Consider the following 16,703-nt stretch of genomic DNA (forward strand, 5'->3'; position numbering starts at 1 on the left):
ATTTTCTTCCCCCCCCCCCCCCCCCCTCCCTCCCTCTCCCCCTTTATTTTTGCGAGTTCAAATATATCATATGCATTAACAATTATTTTGAGCTCTGTTGTTCCTTGTGAGACACATAAGCTACTTAGCTACACATTTATTTTATGTATCTTATCTTTCTTCGAAAAATGATTTATAGGCTCTTAGACAAGCCTTGCCTAAGTGTGTTGATATCTATGCATCAAATTATGTTCTTTGTGAATATGCACTAATTTTCACAGTTTCACGTGACTTATATATTGCTTCCGGATATACATGCTATTCTCCTGCTATCGAATTATGAGAACTATTACTCGTTCTTTGCAAGTACCAACTCTCTAAGTAATCATTTGTTTATGGGTGAATTGTAGTCGATAAAACCTAAAGCACTTGTTCCATTGTTAATGAGTTTAGCAATTAATTACACAAATTTACTGTTCAGGCATACTCCTGCAGATGCCCCTTCTTTAATCATGCGGATGTCTATATAACATGACACATATTCAATATATGTTATGCCAATAGAACTCGTGTTTTCCACCCATGTACAAAGTTGCATGATAGCCATTCTTGTTCAGTGTGTAATGTAAGAAGTTGTGCATTTATACAGCATTTACATTATTTTCGCACTGCATATACTGGTCATGAGTTAGAAAGCAACCTTTTAGTAGCACTAAAAGAAGGCTTGGTCCATGACAATTTGCCATATTGCACTTGTTACCCTAAGTAATCTAATATGTTGGCACTAAATAGATAATTTACCTTCTCTTTATGCTTTTTTAGAAATATTCCAGTCCAATTGATAATTAGAACATAAAAGCGAGAACTGCGATTTATGGTTGCTCACCTTTTCATGAAAGGAGAACCACAGTACTGGACTATAACTGAAACCAGGGCTGTCTTCATAATGTTTCTTATTCTCCCTTCCTTTCCAACTTCTGTTTTCCTCAGCTGCTGGTGCCTGGCTCTATATTCTACCTTAAATCAATTATTTCCTCAGAGTGGCAACAATGCTGCAGTAGATATTACTCTTGCAGGAAATAATGCACATTAATAGCAGCGCTTTCAAAATAGAAGTTGTTTGTTTTGTTTGTGGTCTTTACTGTAGATAGCTCTGAGTATTACTTGTTCTCTCGTCATTGATCAGGTAACCAAACTGTAGTTTAGTAATTAAATGTTGATAAAATGATTTATATGCTCTTAGACAAGCCTTGCCTAAGTGTGTTGATATCTATGCATCAAATTACGTTCTTTGTGAATATGCACTAATTTTCACAGTTTCACGTGACTTATATATTGCTTCCGGATATACATGCTATTCTCCTGCTATCGAATTATGAGAACTATTACTCGTTCTTTGCAAGTACCAACTCTCTAAGTAATCATTTGTTTATGGGTGAATTGTAGTCGATAAAACCTAAAGCACTTGTTCCATTGTTAATGAGTTTAGCAATTAATTACACAAATTTACTGTTCAGGCATACTCCTGCAGATGCCCCTTCTTTAATCATGCGGATGTCTATATAACATGACACATATTCAATATATGTTATGCCAATAGAACTCGTGTTTTCCACCCATGTACAAAGTTGCATGATAGCCATTCTTGTTCAGTGTGTAATGTAAGAAGTCGCGCATTTATACAGCATTTACATTATTTTCGCACTGCATATACTGGTCATGAGTTAGAAAGCAACCTTTTAGTAGCACTAAAAGAAGGCTTGGTCCATGACAATTTGCCATATTGCACTTGTTACCCTAAGTAATCTAATATGTTGGCACTAAATAGATAATTTACCTTCTCTTTATGCTTTTTTAGAAATATTCCAGTCCAATTGATAATTAGAACATAAAAGCGAGAACTGCGATTTATGGTTGCTCACCTTTTCATGAAAGGAGAACCACAGTACTGGACTATAACTGAAACCAGGGCTGTCTTCATAATGTTTCTTATTCTCCCTTCCTTTCCAACTTCTGTTTTCCTCAGCTGCTGGTGCCTGGCTCTATATTCTACCTTAAATCAATTATTTCCTCAGAGTGGCAACAATGCTGCAGTAGATATTACTCTTGCAGGAAATAATGCACATTAATAGCAGCGCTTTCAAAATAGAAGTTGTTTGTTTTGTTTGTGGTCTTTACTGTAGATAGCTCTGAGTATTACTTGTTCTCTCGTCATTGATCAGGTAACCAAACTGTAGTTTAGTAATTAAATGTTGATATTTAGTCCAAGAGAACACGATTTTACAGCTGACGAGAAGGTTTGGTGCTATTATATGCAGATGGAGTTGGGCTTGTTGAACCATTCCATTTAAAAATTTAAACTCGTAAATATCATCCATTATGCTCCCTCTGCATACAAATAGTCATTTAAATTCAAAATGCCTCACGGGGGATTTTATATTATGGGGTGTAGTGCACCTCGAATCCAATTCTTATGTCATACTCTAGTACTATGTTAAACCACATCATCTAAACGCTTCAACTATGAGAAAGAATGAATTTATTTATTTATATATCTATATCTCTAATAAACAATCTTTTGATTGCCCAACTAATATGCGGCTTCTTCTTGATTAGCAATTGAAAGAAGACCAAAGCTAGGACCTATGCTATGCTGCATAATATCAACAACAGGATTTGCTGCATGGACTATTTTGAATGTAATGCCGCTTAATGCCAATCGTCATTTTGTCGAGCTTGTTGAAATGATATGACTAGATATTTGCATATCTTGATATCCTCCAGGCAATCTAGTTGCCCAATCACTATTTTGAATCTGTTCAGGCAACTCGTCCTGAATCTAGTCTGTTTTGAACTCCATTGTCCTGTTGGTCTGCTTGCAATCAACACCATCTAATTGAATTAATGTTACTTGTTTAAATTTATTGGATAATGGGCCGCATTGCCAAATATTGAGAATGTATAGCAATGTAAACCGGCCTGCCTTGGAACTGCTCGGCGTTGCAGTCTTTTTTCAGATTCCTGAGCCGATCTTTTGGCCTGGTTACTGCCCACAGGGGACAAGGCCTTCTTCTCCGGTCACAGCCTCTCCAGCTCTTTCTTAAATGAAGGCTTGGAACCCTATACCTATACAAGGGGCTGGTCTTGATCCTGTTTGGTGGTGCGACCGCAAAACCTTCAATTTCACCTCTTGAATGTTATATTAAAGGTCCAGAGAGGCACGAAGTCCAACGTCAGGTATTGCAAAGGTAATATCTTCTGTACCGTTGGCATTTTAACTGTTATAACTGTCATTTAATGCTTGTCGAAAACAGAAATTGGCGATTGCATAGGCTAATCTGGCATATGTCGGGAGGAGCTGAAGCATCAGGTTTGAAGGAAAAACGGCTGGCTTTGCTTGGAGTCGATGACATTAACATTTTTAAAGGTGTCAATTTTAGCCATGGCGTACATGCTCAAGAAAGTATCCAAATTGGCAGGGACTGCTGATAATATGACAGAATCTTATAATTATTGATCTAAACAAACCAATTCAGTAAGACACTACTTTAATATTTTGAATTTTTCTATAAGAAATTGGATTTAATAATATCTTTTGTAAGTGTAAACGAATAATCATTTTCTACTTAGAAGCAGTTGAGGGAAAACTCATTCTTTCAAGTACTTCGCCCATTTTATCGTCTAAACATGGAACACCAATATGATTGATATGCTGAACTGTACAAAATTGAAGATGCAATGTAAGAGTTGGATTCGGCACATTTTTAGTTCTTTGGTCATTTCAAGTACCGTGGACCCTATAACTTCTTTGTTCCGTGTAACGGCATGAGAAAATTTCAAGCAGTTGAAATTGGACAAGTCTTGGTATACATAAAATGTGTACATGAGAGTGATGAGGCGGGTCCCACCTACCATGTGAGGGGGGTGCGAACACCCTTATGTAGTAAACCAAGCACAATCCTATCATGTCCCAAAAAAATATATTACTCTTCTTGATTCCGGCAAGACTAAGTAAGTTGTGCAATGACTCAGGCTAGAGCCCCGCCATAAATAGCATTTGAATCTTGATGAGTTCTTGTTTCGTACGAAAATTCTGTTTCCAGTTCATCCAAACTGACGCAATTAACAAGACCGATACAAAGTCTATTCGGGACAGGGTTAAAGAATAAAAAATGAGAGATAACAAGAAAGAAAAGAGAAAGCAGGTGTCTTCATTCCCCTCGAACCTATATTCTAACACCCCAAGTAAGCATGTATTCCATCATCCCATTTCAACAAAGAATGAAACAAATCCAAACAAAACAAAGAAACCCGACTAAATTTTTAGACGGTGATATCAGATTCATTGTCAGATGAGACTGGAGAATCAGAAGCTTCAGCAACAGATTCAAGCATGCTTACCACCTCAGATGTATCGTCCAAATAATATTTGGCTTTGCTGGGTTTCTGACCTACTGTACAAGCAAATACTTGTGTGTTGTAGGGAAGACTTCGTCTTGACACTGCAGAACCAATTATTTCAAACATATCCTCATCAGATCTGTCATCCCCAATGCACAGCACGAAATCAGCCTGTTTCCCCTTCTCTGCCATTGATGAGAAGATTTTTTCTGCAACTATTCCTTTGCTAACACCCTGGAAGGAAATAAGAAATGGAAGACTTCATTTTGTTAATGGAGTTGCCAGGCAATCAAAATCAATATTTGTGTATAATATGACCAACAAAAGAAAAAAAAAAAAAAAAAACTAACTGCTAAAACCCCAGGGTATAACTAAAAACTGGAAAAAGAAAAAGCTTTCAATTGTCGAGATTTTGAAAATTAATACAACACGAAGCAAACAATTGACGAAGGAAATGCAACGGCAACCATCTAAGGAAACATGAAGCAAACAATTCATGGTATGGGGAATTATCAAGTGCAAGAGAAAGAATATATGCCAACTACAGCAGTAGAAATATATAGCTGACATGCAAATAGAGATTATGAAACGTGCCTGAGGCTTGACTTCTACAATGAATTGCCCGCTCTTCACTGCAACAGGTTCATTTGCTAAAACGCTCTCTAGATGATCCAAAATCTCTTTTGCCTGAGCAAAACCAAACCCGGAATCTGCATCCTGATAATGCCAGACTAAAGCACTTTCCTTTCGTTCTATTTCAGAACCATCAGTAGCCTCAGTATATGATTTCATAACAGGTTCAGCGAGTTGCATCCATCCAAATTCAGAACTCTGGCCGTATGTTTCCCAATCTTCATGTTGTGGCCACCTGTGAAATTCTATGATTATAATACAGCAAATATTTACAACACAACTCGGGGTTGGGGAGTAGGGTATGACAGAGACCTAGTGAAGGGGCCAAATTACTAAATGCCTCACACATTTTAAGTGTAAAAGGCCTCTTATATTTTAAAAAGTCTAAATTACCCTCCTATTTCGTGGAGTATGTTTGTTTATCAAACTTCATAGAGATAAGTCTGTTAAGCAGACTGCAGTATGTTAACGAAGTCGGTTTAACAGGCTGTAGTCTGTTAACGACGGATTGTCGGCCTCAATGGGAAAAGAAAATGGAACACCTAACAATGTATCTTCCCCGACCAAGAACTACGAGATCACCCTAATTAAAGGGTGTGGGAAAATTTTGGTGTTGGCATAGCTTGTGCTGAGATGCAAAGTCCGGAGGACTAGATAGAGTAAAATCAGAAGGTGCTAACCAGTACAGGCTATAAAGGGTGGGACAACTGGTTCAAACCAAATATCCAATACACTTTCCTTAATGGCTACTCGCTTGCTTTTTTCAGCTTTCCTCGAGTAATTGTCTTGCTTAGCTCGTACTATTTATAAATAAAAATGAAGTTGAAACAATCAAAATATTATATGAATCTGAAAAAGGAAGATTTCTGACCACGAAAAATGTAATTTTTAAAATTTTCTTCATTGTGGAGAAGATCAATGATTATGCAGAGTTTTGGATGATTTCCAAATGGTGGAGAGAGAAGAGAAGTCTTGTGTGAGTTTATAAATTCTGTCTTATTTTTTAGATAAATTTTGGTCTTGCATAAATTAAACGGGTCATCGGCCATTTATCCATATTTCCTTCAAAAAAATATAACAACAAGAGCAAAAATTGATCCAAAAAATAAAGAGCAGAGCCTTTCCCACGTTTGACTAGATTTTTCATTGAAAACATGACATTTTTAGAAATACAAGAAAAACAACATCCAGAGTAGAAAAAGTTATAGGAGCATCGACACTAAGCAGCTCCAAAATGATAAAAAGCCTAGCCCCCGCCTCAAAATGCACCTTAATCCACCAGGAGTATATACTGAGGATTATAACACCATATATTAAAAATAGGATGTCATCACCACATATTAAAGGATATTATCACCATACATACTAATAATGCCTCGAAGCACTTTCATTCTCACCACATATTAAATAGGATAGGAGATACTCATATAGTAAAGCATAGAGCTGAAGGTATCCTAAGTTACAAGAACAGCACTTTAGTATGCCCAACTGAAGTCACAGTTACAAAGATCGGCCTCATTTGTGCAATGTTTCAAGACAATATTTTAAGAAGATATGAAAAGCTTGAAGGCCAGTTTTTCCTTTAGCAATGTTTTCTAAAGAGTACATCACAGTTGAACTACACTGAAACAGATAATTAGAATTTTATCATAGAAGTCCCCTGAGGTACATTAGATAGTATTTACAGATTGAAGTTTATCATTTAATTCAAGCAAAACCATTCTGGCATCATGCTCATAATAACTCATCTTATACCACATCAATGTCACAATCAGAAGCAACTTGTTAACTAGATATTCGAAATATAGCACCTAGGAAGGACGAACCATCCTAATGAGGTGGCATGTCTTAAACACTCCATGTGTCCAACACTCCATGTGGTGTGTTCTATTCTTATATATATTTTCTAAGTATCCAATACTTGACGGACACTTCCCAGACACACATCAGGAAAATGTTTGGAACCCCATATGGGGGGACATACTGTTCATATTCTTTGCAGTTCAAACACACGAGGAACATCAAGGACATACAAAAGTTATCTTAGTTTAACCCAAAAGTTATCTTAATGCAACAAATAGACACTCCTCTAATCCAAATTTCAATGGCTAGAGGTCCTACTTTTTGAACAACAACATGTCAGTGTGCCTTTTGTGTCATGTGTCTTTCTTTATATGGAAATTACCGAGCCAACATTGAGATAAAGTAAACAATAATTGACTGATGACCGGGAAGGGTAAAGAAACATTACCTCAAAAAGTACCCATGTTCCGCGGCAAGTCCCAGCTTCTTGCAAGGTGAAAACCACCTGCTCAAGCTTTCCCTCCCTCTTCCACTCACCATGAAAACAGTATTATTTGGATCTCCACAAAGTCTGTTCAAGATAGAGAGAATTTGTGAACTTGGAGTCTTGATAATAGAAGTTGGAGGCATCAATGTGCCATCATAATCCAAAAATATAGCCCTGCTTTTAGCACTACGGTAAGCTGCCACTATATCATCTACAGATAGCTTTCTAAAATTAGGATCTAAAGCCACCACTCGGAACCCAAAGCCTAGACCAATCCCCCAGCATCTTTTACTGAAATGGTCTGCACAAGTTCTCTCCATATCTTGCAAGAAGCTCCTTGACCAAAAAGCTACGTCGTGGGTTCTAAGATAACGATAATGCTTCTCGTGCCGCAACTCTTTTTCTGATTCAGCCATTGATATCGCCTCGTTAATTGCCTCAGCAGTTGTTTCAAAATTCCACGGATTAACACGAATTGCACCACTGAGGGAAGGAGAACACCCAATAAATTCGGATACAACTAGCATGCTTTTCTTGGGTCCACTCAGATTTGAACCAGTTTCTGCACCTGATACTCCTTGTCTGCAGACAGTGTATTCATAAGGAGTCAGATTCATCCCATCCCTCACAGCTGTAACCACAACACATTCGGCAATACTGTAATATGCCATTCTTTCACTTATTGATACAGGTCTATGAATAAAAACTATAGGCTCATATCCAGGCTTCCCAAATTCCTTATTGATTCTCTGGCAGCTCTCCTCTATTTCAACTTTTAATTCCTCCAAATGTCTTCCTTTCCCTCTAGCAGGATTGCAAATCTGCACCAGTATTACCCTTCCTTGCCAATTTGGATGCTGCTTGAGCATGTGCTCCATAGCTAAAAGCTTCAAATTGATACCTTTGAAAATGTCCATGTCATCAACTCCAAGTAAAACCGTTTTACCTTCAAACTGTTGCTGCAGCTGCTCGAACTTCTGCTCTTTATCTGCAAGTTCCATTGCTGATTCAATATGGCCCATATGTATCCCAACTGGCATAATCTTTATTCCAACTGTCCTTCCATAGTAATCTAGTCCTATATAACCCCTTTTTGATTGATATTCCAAGCCCAACATCCGACTGCAACAGGATAGGAAATGCCGAGCATAATCAAAGGTATGAAAGCCAATAAGGTCAGAGTTGAGTAGGGCCCTAAGGATTTCTTCTCTAACAGGAAGTGTCCTGTATATCTCAGATGATGGAAAAGGACTGTGAAGGAAAAAACCCATTCTCAATCGGACAAACCGCCTCCTCAAAAATGTGGGGAGCACCATCAAATGATAGTCGTGAATCCAAACAAAATCATCCTCAGGATTTAGCACCTCGACCACTTTCTGAGAAAACAGCCTATTTACGGACACATAGGCTTCCCACATTGAACGATCAAACCGACTTCCATGATTAGCTGAAAACGGCAACATGTAGTGGAAAAGTGGCCACAACTGCTTCTTGCAAAAGCCATCGTAATATTTTCCCAGAAGATTAGGTGGAAGAAAGGCAGGGACGCACTTGAATTTTTCCAAAATATAATTGGCTACGTCATCCTGTTCAATTGGATCGACATCAACAGGTAATGACCCAACATACAGCACCTCCATGTCTTCCGGAAAGCCATCCTTAACCCGCAAAAGCAATGAATCCTCATTCCAACTAAAATTCCACCCTTTATTGTCTGGCCTTCGCTTTGCTTTCAAAGGCAAAAGATTTGCTACAATAATCATTCTTTCACCAGAAACTGAAGATGGGTTTTCTGATGTAACACTATTAGTCTGGTCATCATCTAGCTCGAGTATACTCCCAGGGACTGTCATTACCCTAGGGAACCGCTTTCGCTCCTTCTCCTTGCCCATTACAGGGAAATTCCCAGACGCCAAATCCAGAAGATTGGTATAAGATCTTGACATCATTTTGCCAAAACTTCTCTTCTATTCCTCCTCCCGAAATTAAACACTCCCTCAAAATCTCAACACGAAACCCCAAAACCCAGAATTTGCTTGTTATCTTCAAATGGGAATTGTTCAAATGATCTGCGTCATAAGAAAAACCATGTTTTCACATTAGGCAACCACAATTCAATAGCCAAACCTAAACATCACATAAGATACAAAAATTCCTAATTAAAGTTCATGAAGTGAAAATAAAATAAATCAAAATTTATATTAATCAAACAGAAACCCAGGTACAGTAACTCCCTAGCCGATAAAAACATACGATGGTCCAAAACGAATCCCACTTACAAAAAATCCCAGCATCACAGAATTCCAATCGAAAAACGTATCCCAGAAATTGAAAACTGAAACTAACCTCTGAGATTGAATTGAGTGATAATCTTGACCCCTTCTGTGTAAAAGACTCGATCTTGAGAGTGAATTTGGGATAAGATTCTAGGGTTTCACACAAGCAAATGGAAAAGGAAATGCAATATGGGATGAATTAGTAATGGATATGAATATTCAAGAATTCATAAATGTATTATTTTTATTATGCAAGTCCGATAGAATAATAGCAGCATGTAAAACAAAACGTGCAACAAATAAAAGAATCTCTAAACTTACCCCGATGTTCTGGCTCAACCTCTGTCAACTTCACATCCCATTTAATATATAAGAAATTGTCAAGGTCCATCCAAGATATTAATATGACTCGATCGCAAATATCAATACTTACATGGTATCATTAAAATTAATTGGACTTGATTAGGGATTTTCTTACAAATATGTTGTCGCAAGTGTCACCGACGAATGCAAGTTACGTATTAAATTGTTTTGACAGCTAATGCCTCATAGTGGGTAATAGTTGTTCATATAATCCATATTTTCATTAATTGTGAGTATGTTAATGTGACTTGGTTAGAAATGTTCTTGCATGTATTATTTTCTATTAACTATGTATTGGAATTGTGGGATTTATAACGATTTAACAGGGTTAGTTATTTGCATAATCATTTTCACGATATCTTTACTATGATTTGGCTAGAAATTGTTTGCATCATCATTTTATATTATATGATCGAGTGTACGAGTTTTTGTAATAATATTGCAGTAGGTGGTTAATCTTCAATTTGAAAAAAAAGAAAATACCAATTGTTAGTTTGTTACAAGTTCACGTAACCAATGTTGAGTTCCTATGTAATCTAGCTCTTGTTTGAGTCACATTATTTTCATAATAATACATTTTTGTATAGTGTATTGATGGAAAATGTGTAGTTAAAAAATGAGGAAAATTTTTGAATTTACGTGTAATAGTATTTTATTGAAGAATGTGCGATTAAAATGATGTCAAGTCTCATTTTTTAATAATGTATTTTTTTTTTGAAAAAAATATGAGTCTATTTAAAAAATTTTGTATAAGTATTTTTATTTATTTTTGTTGTATTTTTTTTTTGAAAAAAATATGAGTCTATTTAAAAAATTTTGTATAAGTATTTTTATTTATTTTTGTTTGAGGCCCTTTTTTGAAAAAATGTATTTTCGAATGGTAAATTTTTGGAAAAATAAAAAATTTTCAATTTACATATAAAATTAATTTACGGGAAAATGTAATTTTTAAATGAGTTTTCGAAAAAAAAAATAGGGTCAAGCATTGTTCTACCAAGGTTTTCGGTGTATATGGGCATGGGTGAGTTTATCATTGCCCTTAAAAGAAAGCGGATAAGGTTTTGAACAAGCCGATCTGGAAGTGATCCAGCTGGCAGAAAACCACGCGCCTGGCACGTTACACTTACAGATGTGAACTCGTTGTACACATAAATGAAGCGCGTCTACGCTCCTCGAGACCGGCATGTACGGACCTGGTCCAAATGAACGTGGGCATGGCTGCCAGTTGGGCCTGTCGGCCTACTTTTAGCCCACGGCCCACCTTACCGCGTTAACTTTTTGTATTTAATGTGATTTTTTATTTAAAATAAATTATTTATTTCTTTCGAAGTAATTGACCACCATGTAGACAAAAAAAACTTCCATACTTGGGCAAAAAAATCAAAAAAGCGATCAAACCAATCAAATCGAACCGACTAGAGTCAATTTGGATCGGTTTGACACAGATAATTAATTTGGTTTGGTTTTCTTTTAAACAAAACAATGACTGGTTGGTTCGATAATGGTTTGAAGTCTCAAATCGTCGTTTAACCGATCATTCCAACCTAACCCAACCAACTCACATGTTTATCCTTTTTTTTCTTTCAAAAAAAATAAAAATCAAAAGATAAGCCATAATCTTATAACTATATCATGATTCTCTCCAATTTATAATGTTGCCGATAAGTAATAGTATTGAATATTTCCTTTCACAAGTTTATTATATTATAATTAGCATCTTTCCTACTCAAGCAGTCAGACTACATCTGCATAAAAAAGGTAACAAAATTCTTAAATTTTCGGTTGATCTATCTCTATTAACCTAATTTTATTTATTAGTGAATAATTCTTGTGGTATAAAGTTATTTAGCTATTTTAGTTTTGTAATATAATTGAGCCCAAAACTTGGACATTTTTTTATTTTTTAATATTCAATTTGAACTAAAAGTCCAAACCAATTAACCGAATCTATTTGGTTTGGTTTAATTTAAGAGTTAGAGTGAATTGGTTTGGATTGAAATTTACTCAAACAGACTAATTTGATTCTGGTTTCGGGTTGAAGTCGAAATCAATCCAAGCCAAACCTCGTCCAAACCTATCCATCACAACATCTTTTCATATTTTCCCACTTGCTACTCAAAAGCAAATTCTTATTGATTATTACGCTGTAGTGATTCTTCGTATGGAATTGATGAATTAGCCTCCATTTGATAAATTTTTGAATGGTTTATGAAGAGGAATCGTAACGAGTCTTTCGAAATACGTGAGAAACAATGAATAATAATTATGATTACATAATTAAAATTAATGTTTAACTTGATTGAATTTATAAATTATATATGAGATGAATATTCCCCGGGTATTTTTTTTATTTACGATAAATTTGGCGCAATAAATTAATGAATTATTTATTGCATTAAATTTTTAGTGATTAAATCACGTGTTGATTAAACAAATTAAAGTAAGGAGTATGCAAAGTAAGCCTAAACACGCCTCCATCTTTAACTACAAAGTCAGCTAATAAAAGAAAAAGAAAAAGAAAAAAAAAAAAATTGAAGAAAAAAACTTGCCAAGCTTTCCTCACAAGTCACTTTATTTGAACAGTCCCAATCTTTCTAGAATTTCTCACAAGTGGATAATACAAACTTTAGCCCGAAGAATCTTGCTACATACACACTATAGTGTATATTTTTATTTACACTTTACCACGTGACATTATCCTATTAAACAGTTTAAATTTCAAAAAGATTTTTCATCCAGTTAACACTTGACATAATACAAATGTCAAAAATCAGTGTACAAATAGCAAAGTTCTAGCCTGAAACCATCTCGGGGATCTCACATTGGTGGGAGAAATATAAGCGCACGGACAAAAACGGTCATTTTGAGTCCGATATGGATCTGCTAATCTCGGAAGATTATAGTTTGGGCTTAAAAATAGGTGGACTGGCCCATTATTAATAACGGTTGAGCCCAACTGAACAACACTTGACCAGTTCTGAATTGGATGTTCGATGGAGCTTAAAATGGGTCTTGTAGTTGTATGCAGCTCCAATCAAACAAGGACAAGACATGTTTTGCTACAAGTAGGGTTGGGCATTTTACATGTCAAACTGTAATTCCATGGTTTAGTAGGTCAATTTTCAGGCTGGCTTGGACTCCACCCGAAAATCTTGTTTGGTAATTGATTTTTTTTTTTTAAAATTTTTTTAGGGTATTTTGCCGACTGAACCAACTCAGGTTGGTTAGGGTCAATTTTTAACTAATGTAGGTTTGGTTCAAGTTGGAATTTCATCCAACCTAAAAGGTCGGTTTGGTAATTGAGTTCGTCCCGGACCCAACCGCCAACTACAAGGAAGTTAAACAAAATTTAGAAAGCGAAAGTAATTTAAATTAATTTAATTAAGACTACAGTTTTCGTATGATTATTTTATTATTAGAATAGTCGGACACCCACGGTCATTAAAATAAAAAATAAAAATGATTAGAATAGATTGTAGTAAGTTGTAACCATCCAAAGCATATCACTTGATTAGAAAATGCTAGCTAATCCCAAGTTAAAACAGCTTTTTAAGGACCTGAGGGCCAAGAACATTGACCTAGCCCAAAGGTTGGAGAAGGCCTCGTTCTACGGGGATGAGGTGAGGGGGGCTCGGGCCAAAGCATAAGAAGTCGAGAGTGCGAGGGTGGTGAAAGCTGAGGCCCGTCGAAGCAGCTGAAAAAAGAACTGTATGAAACTGAATGCCAAGTCGTTGCTCTGACGAGGCGGATCGATCATGCCAACAAACATGATCGCCTCGGAGTGGAGGCCGTTGATGCCTCAAACAAGGAGAAACCTGAGTTGAGGCAGTGGGTGGAGGCCTAAGTCAAAGAGATCAACTCTCTCATAACAGAGGCGAAAACCGTTATGGAGTCAGTCGTGCTGCACTTTATTGATCACTTCAAAGATCATGAGATGTATGATACCTTAGCCAATTATTGGGCCTCGTGGAACGTCCAAACTATGTTGTAATACCTTAGGGAGGTCCAACCGAACTTAGACATTTCAGCTTTGGAGGAAGAGTTTGATGGGCCTGCTGGGGATCGCCCTGACGTAGCTACTGCCGAGGAGGCTACAGCTGCTCCAAATGAGGCGGAAATGGGGAGGGGGCCATATTGCTAGTAGAGTAGGATTTCTTTTATATCTTGTAATGGCTTCAGCCCACTACTTGTAATTACTTTTGATATGAATGGAATGAAGAAAAATTGTTTGACCATGTTGTGACTTCTTACATCTATGTCGAACTGTTTGTAATTGCATTATCATGATTGGCTAAGCGCTTAAGTCAAAAACAAGCATTACTTACCAACAATAATCAGTCGAGGCACAAAATGATTAATCCATAAAGTATAATGATGAACTGGAGACTTTTCCGACCAACTCTCAAAACCCTACTCAAGTCTTGCGAATAGGAAAAACATTGCCTCCTGAGGTCAAAGAAGAACTAACGAATTTTCTAAAAAGAAACTTGGACGTCTTCGCATGGAGGTATGAAGATATGGTGGGAATAGACCGAAGGGTCAGCTGTCACCACTTAAACATCAACCCCACATACACACCGCATCGGCAGAAGAGGCGAGCCCTCAATCCAGAGAGATATGAGGCGCTCAAGGAAGAAGTTGACAAACTGTGTCGCAACGGCTTCATAATAGAAACCATTTATCTGAAGTGGATATCCAACCCAGTTCTTGTAAAGAAACCCAGTGGAAAGTGGAGGGTATGCGTTGATTTCACCAACTTGAATAGAGCTTCCCCAAAAGATAGATTCCCCCTCCCATGGATAGATTAACTTGTGGACTCCACTGTTGGACATGAACTCCTAAACTTCATGGATGCTTACTCGGGATATAACGAGATACCATGTTCCGATCTGATAAGGAGGCCACATCATTCATCACAGACTAGGGGATTGTACTGCTACAAGGTAATGCCCTTCGGGTTGAAGAACGCAGACGCCACATATCATAGGTTGGTCAACATGATGTTCGCCGATCTCATTGGTAAAACTATGAAAGTCTACGTTGACGACATATTGGTCAAAAGCCTCCACGCAAAGGATCACGTAAGTCACCTGGACAACACTTCTCAAATTTTAAGGAAATACAAAATGAAGTTGAGCTCGCTGAAATGCATCCACGTATTACAATATAACAAAGAAAACTTACAATTATTGTCCATTATTATCCATTGACATTTCCTAAGTCGACTGTTATAAATCTATTATATAAGAACATGCCACTCTTTCTTACCCTGGCTTTATTCTATACTACAGGGATGATCTCCCCTCCACGATGGGCAGGAGCTCATTGTGCCTGTCACGTTAGCAAGTCAAGTTGTCATTGTTGACAATTCAACAAAATAAGATAAGAGTTTGTTTCGCGCGTGTTAATTCGCTAACAATTAAAGAGGATCAGACGATTGTGTAAGGGACGAAACCTCTTGAGACAAAGTCCCAAAAAGGGGTGTTCTTTTTATTGGCGATGAACTTTACAATTGGAAACGGAAAACAACGTGCCTCCAAGGGGCGCAAGCACACAAAATATTATATGAATCTGAAAAAGGAAGATTTCTGACCACGAAATTTTCTTCATTGTGGAGAAGATCAATGATTATGCAGAGTTTTGGATGATTTCCAAATGGTGGAGAGAGGAGAGAAGTCTTGTGTGAGTTTATAAATTCTGTCTTATTTTTTAGATAAATTTTGGTCTTGCATAAATTAAACGGGTCATCGGCCTTAAGTTCTTTCTCCCTTTATTACTTCATAGGTGATCCCTTTGTGATTAACTGCTCTAAAAAACTGTTTGATCGCCCTATAACTACCCACTTTCTTTGTAGTGGCCATTTTGTTATGAAACTGTCATTTTAACTGCTGCCATTATCTTGCATCGTTCAACCGCTTTCGATTGAACCCCTTGAGTCGTGGAACGTGATAAGGTTACTTTAGCAACTGCCTCAATAACTGCATTTCTTGATAATCATAATGCGTTATGTTTGTTGATACCTTGGGCGACTTGAAGATTTGGACGAGACTCTGGGCGACCGTATGCGTTCATTGTTGTTCAGATTCTGAGCGACTTGCAAACTTGGGCGATGGCGTTACCGCACTAATGGGCCCCTTACTTGGGCATTCACCTTGATTCGTTCAATTGAATTTCGTTCTTTGGGCTATCTGATTTGGGGATCCTCCAATTGGGCTTTACTCTCTGGACTGTTCGATCTGGGCTGAATTTTTATGTGTCAACAATTACCCCCCAATATGGCAGAATTAATACCAGTTACAAAGATCGGCCTCATTTGTGCAATGTTTCAAGACAATATTTTAAGAAGATATGAAAAGCTTGAAGGCCAGTTTTTCCTTTAGCAATGTTTTCTAAAGAGTACGTCACAGTTGAACTACACTGAAACAGATAATTAGAATTTTATCATAGAAGTCCCCTGAGGTACATTAGATAGTATTTACAGATTGGTTCCCAAAGAATTTCAATCATTGTTTCCTTCTATAACTTGAAAAGGTGCGTCGCTTTGCAAACCCTTATAAACTCCAAACATGCCATTTTACTACTACCAAATCACGTTTCATATTTCTTGCGCATCCTTCACGATTCACTGTTCATCTTTTGCTTCCTTGTTACGTAACTCTGAAAAGCTTCGTTCCTTCTTCAATGGCTGCTTCACAATCTCAAGCTAGCGACTCCTTTAGTTTTGATGACTTTCAGAAACTTCTGAGTCGTTCATACGTAAC

At 37.1% G+C, this 16,703-nt stretch overlaps 2 protein-coding genes across 6 annotated transcripts in view; one reads left to right on the top strand and one right to left on the bottom strand.

Annotated features, from left to right (window-relative positions):
• The window catches only part of LOC111385413 (pentatricopeptide repeat-containing protein At2g41080), a 6,258-nt gene extending 2,619 nt beyond the window's left edge, over positions 1-3,639 (top strand). For 4 of the 5 annotated variants that reach the window (XM_023009797.1, XM_023009798.1, XM_023009795.1 and 1 more), the window contains exons 2-3: positions 2,596-3,227; positions 3,294-3,639. Coding sequence is in view for 2 of the 5 variants with exons in the window: in XM_023009795.1 (XP_022865563.1) it covers positions 2,596-2,602 (7 nt within the window). In the remaining 3 variants the exon portion in view is untranslated. The remainder of the gene's footprint in view (positions 1-2,595; positions 3,228-3,293) is intronic. The other variant, XM_023009796.1, reaches the window with a different exon arrangement.
• A 356-nt stretch (positions 3,640-3,995) lies between these two features.
• Positions 3,996-9,883, bottom strand: LOC111385412 (probable alpha,alpha-trehalose-phosphate synthase [UDP-forming] 7). The gene is made up of 4 exons (XM_023009794.1): positions 9,650-9,883; positions 7,265-9,372; positions 4,975-5,248; positions 3,996-4,614 (listed from the first exon to the last, which is right to left on the bottom strand). The coding sequence occupies exons 2-4, from the start codon at positions 9,250-9,252 to the stop codon at positions 4,303-4,305; spliced, it is 2,574 nt and encodes an 857-aa protein (XP_022865562.1). The 5' UTR covers positions 9,253-9,372; positions 9,650-9,883; the 3' UTR covers positions 3,996-4,302.
• Positions 9,884-16,703: the final 6,820 nt, after the last annotated feature.

The sequence above is a fragment of the Olea europaea genome, unplaced genomic scaffold, assembly GCF_002742605.1.
Source record: "Olea europaea var. sylvestris unplaced genomic scaffold, O_europaea_v1 scaffold3155, whole genome shotgun sequence".
NCBI lineage: Eukaryota > Viridiplantae > Streptophyta > Magnoliopsida > Lamiales > Oleaceae > Olea > Olea europaea.

Coding starts and splice junctions, on each gene's coding strand:
- LOC111385412 (XM_023009794.1), bottom strand. CDS start 9,252: ATGATGTCAAGATCTTATACCAATCTTCTGGATTTGGCGTCTGGGAAT. Junction 5,249..7,264: donor GAACATGGGTACTTTTTGAG/GTAATGTTTCTT, acceptor AGAATTTCACAG/GTGGCCACAACATGAAGATT. Junction 4,615..4,974: donor TTGTAGAAGTCAAGCCTCAG/GCACGTTTCATA, acceptor ATTTCCTTCCAG/GGTGTTAGCAAAGGAATAGT.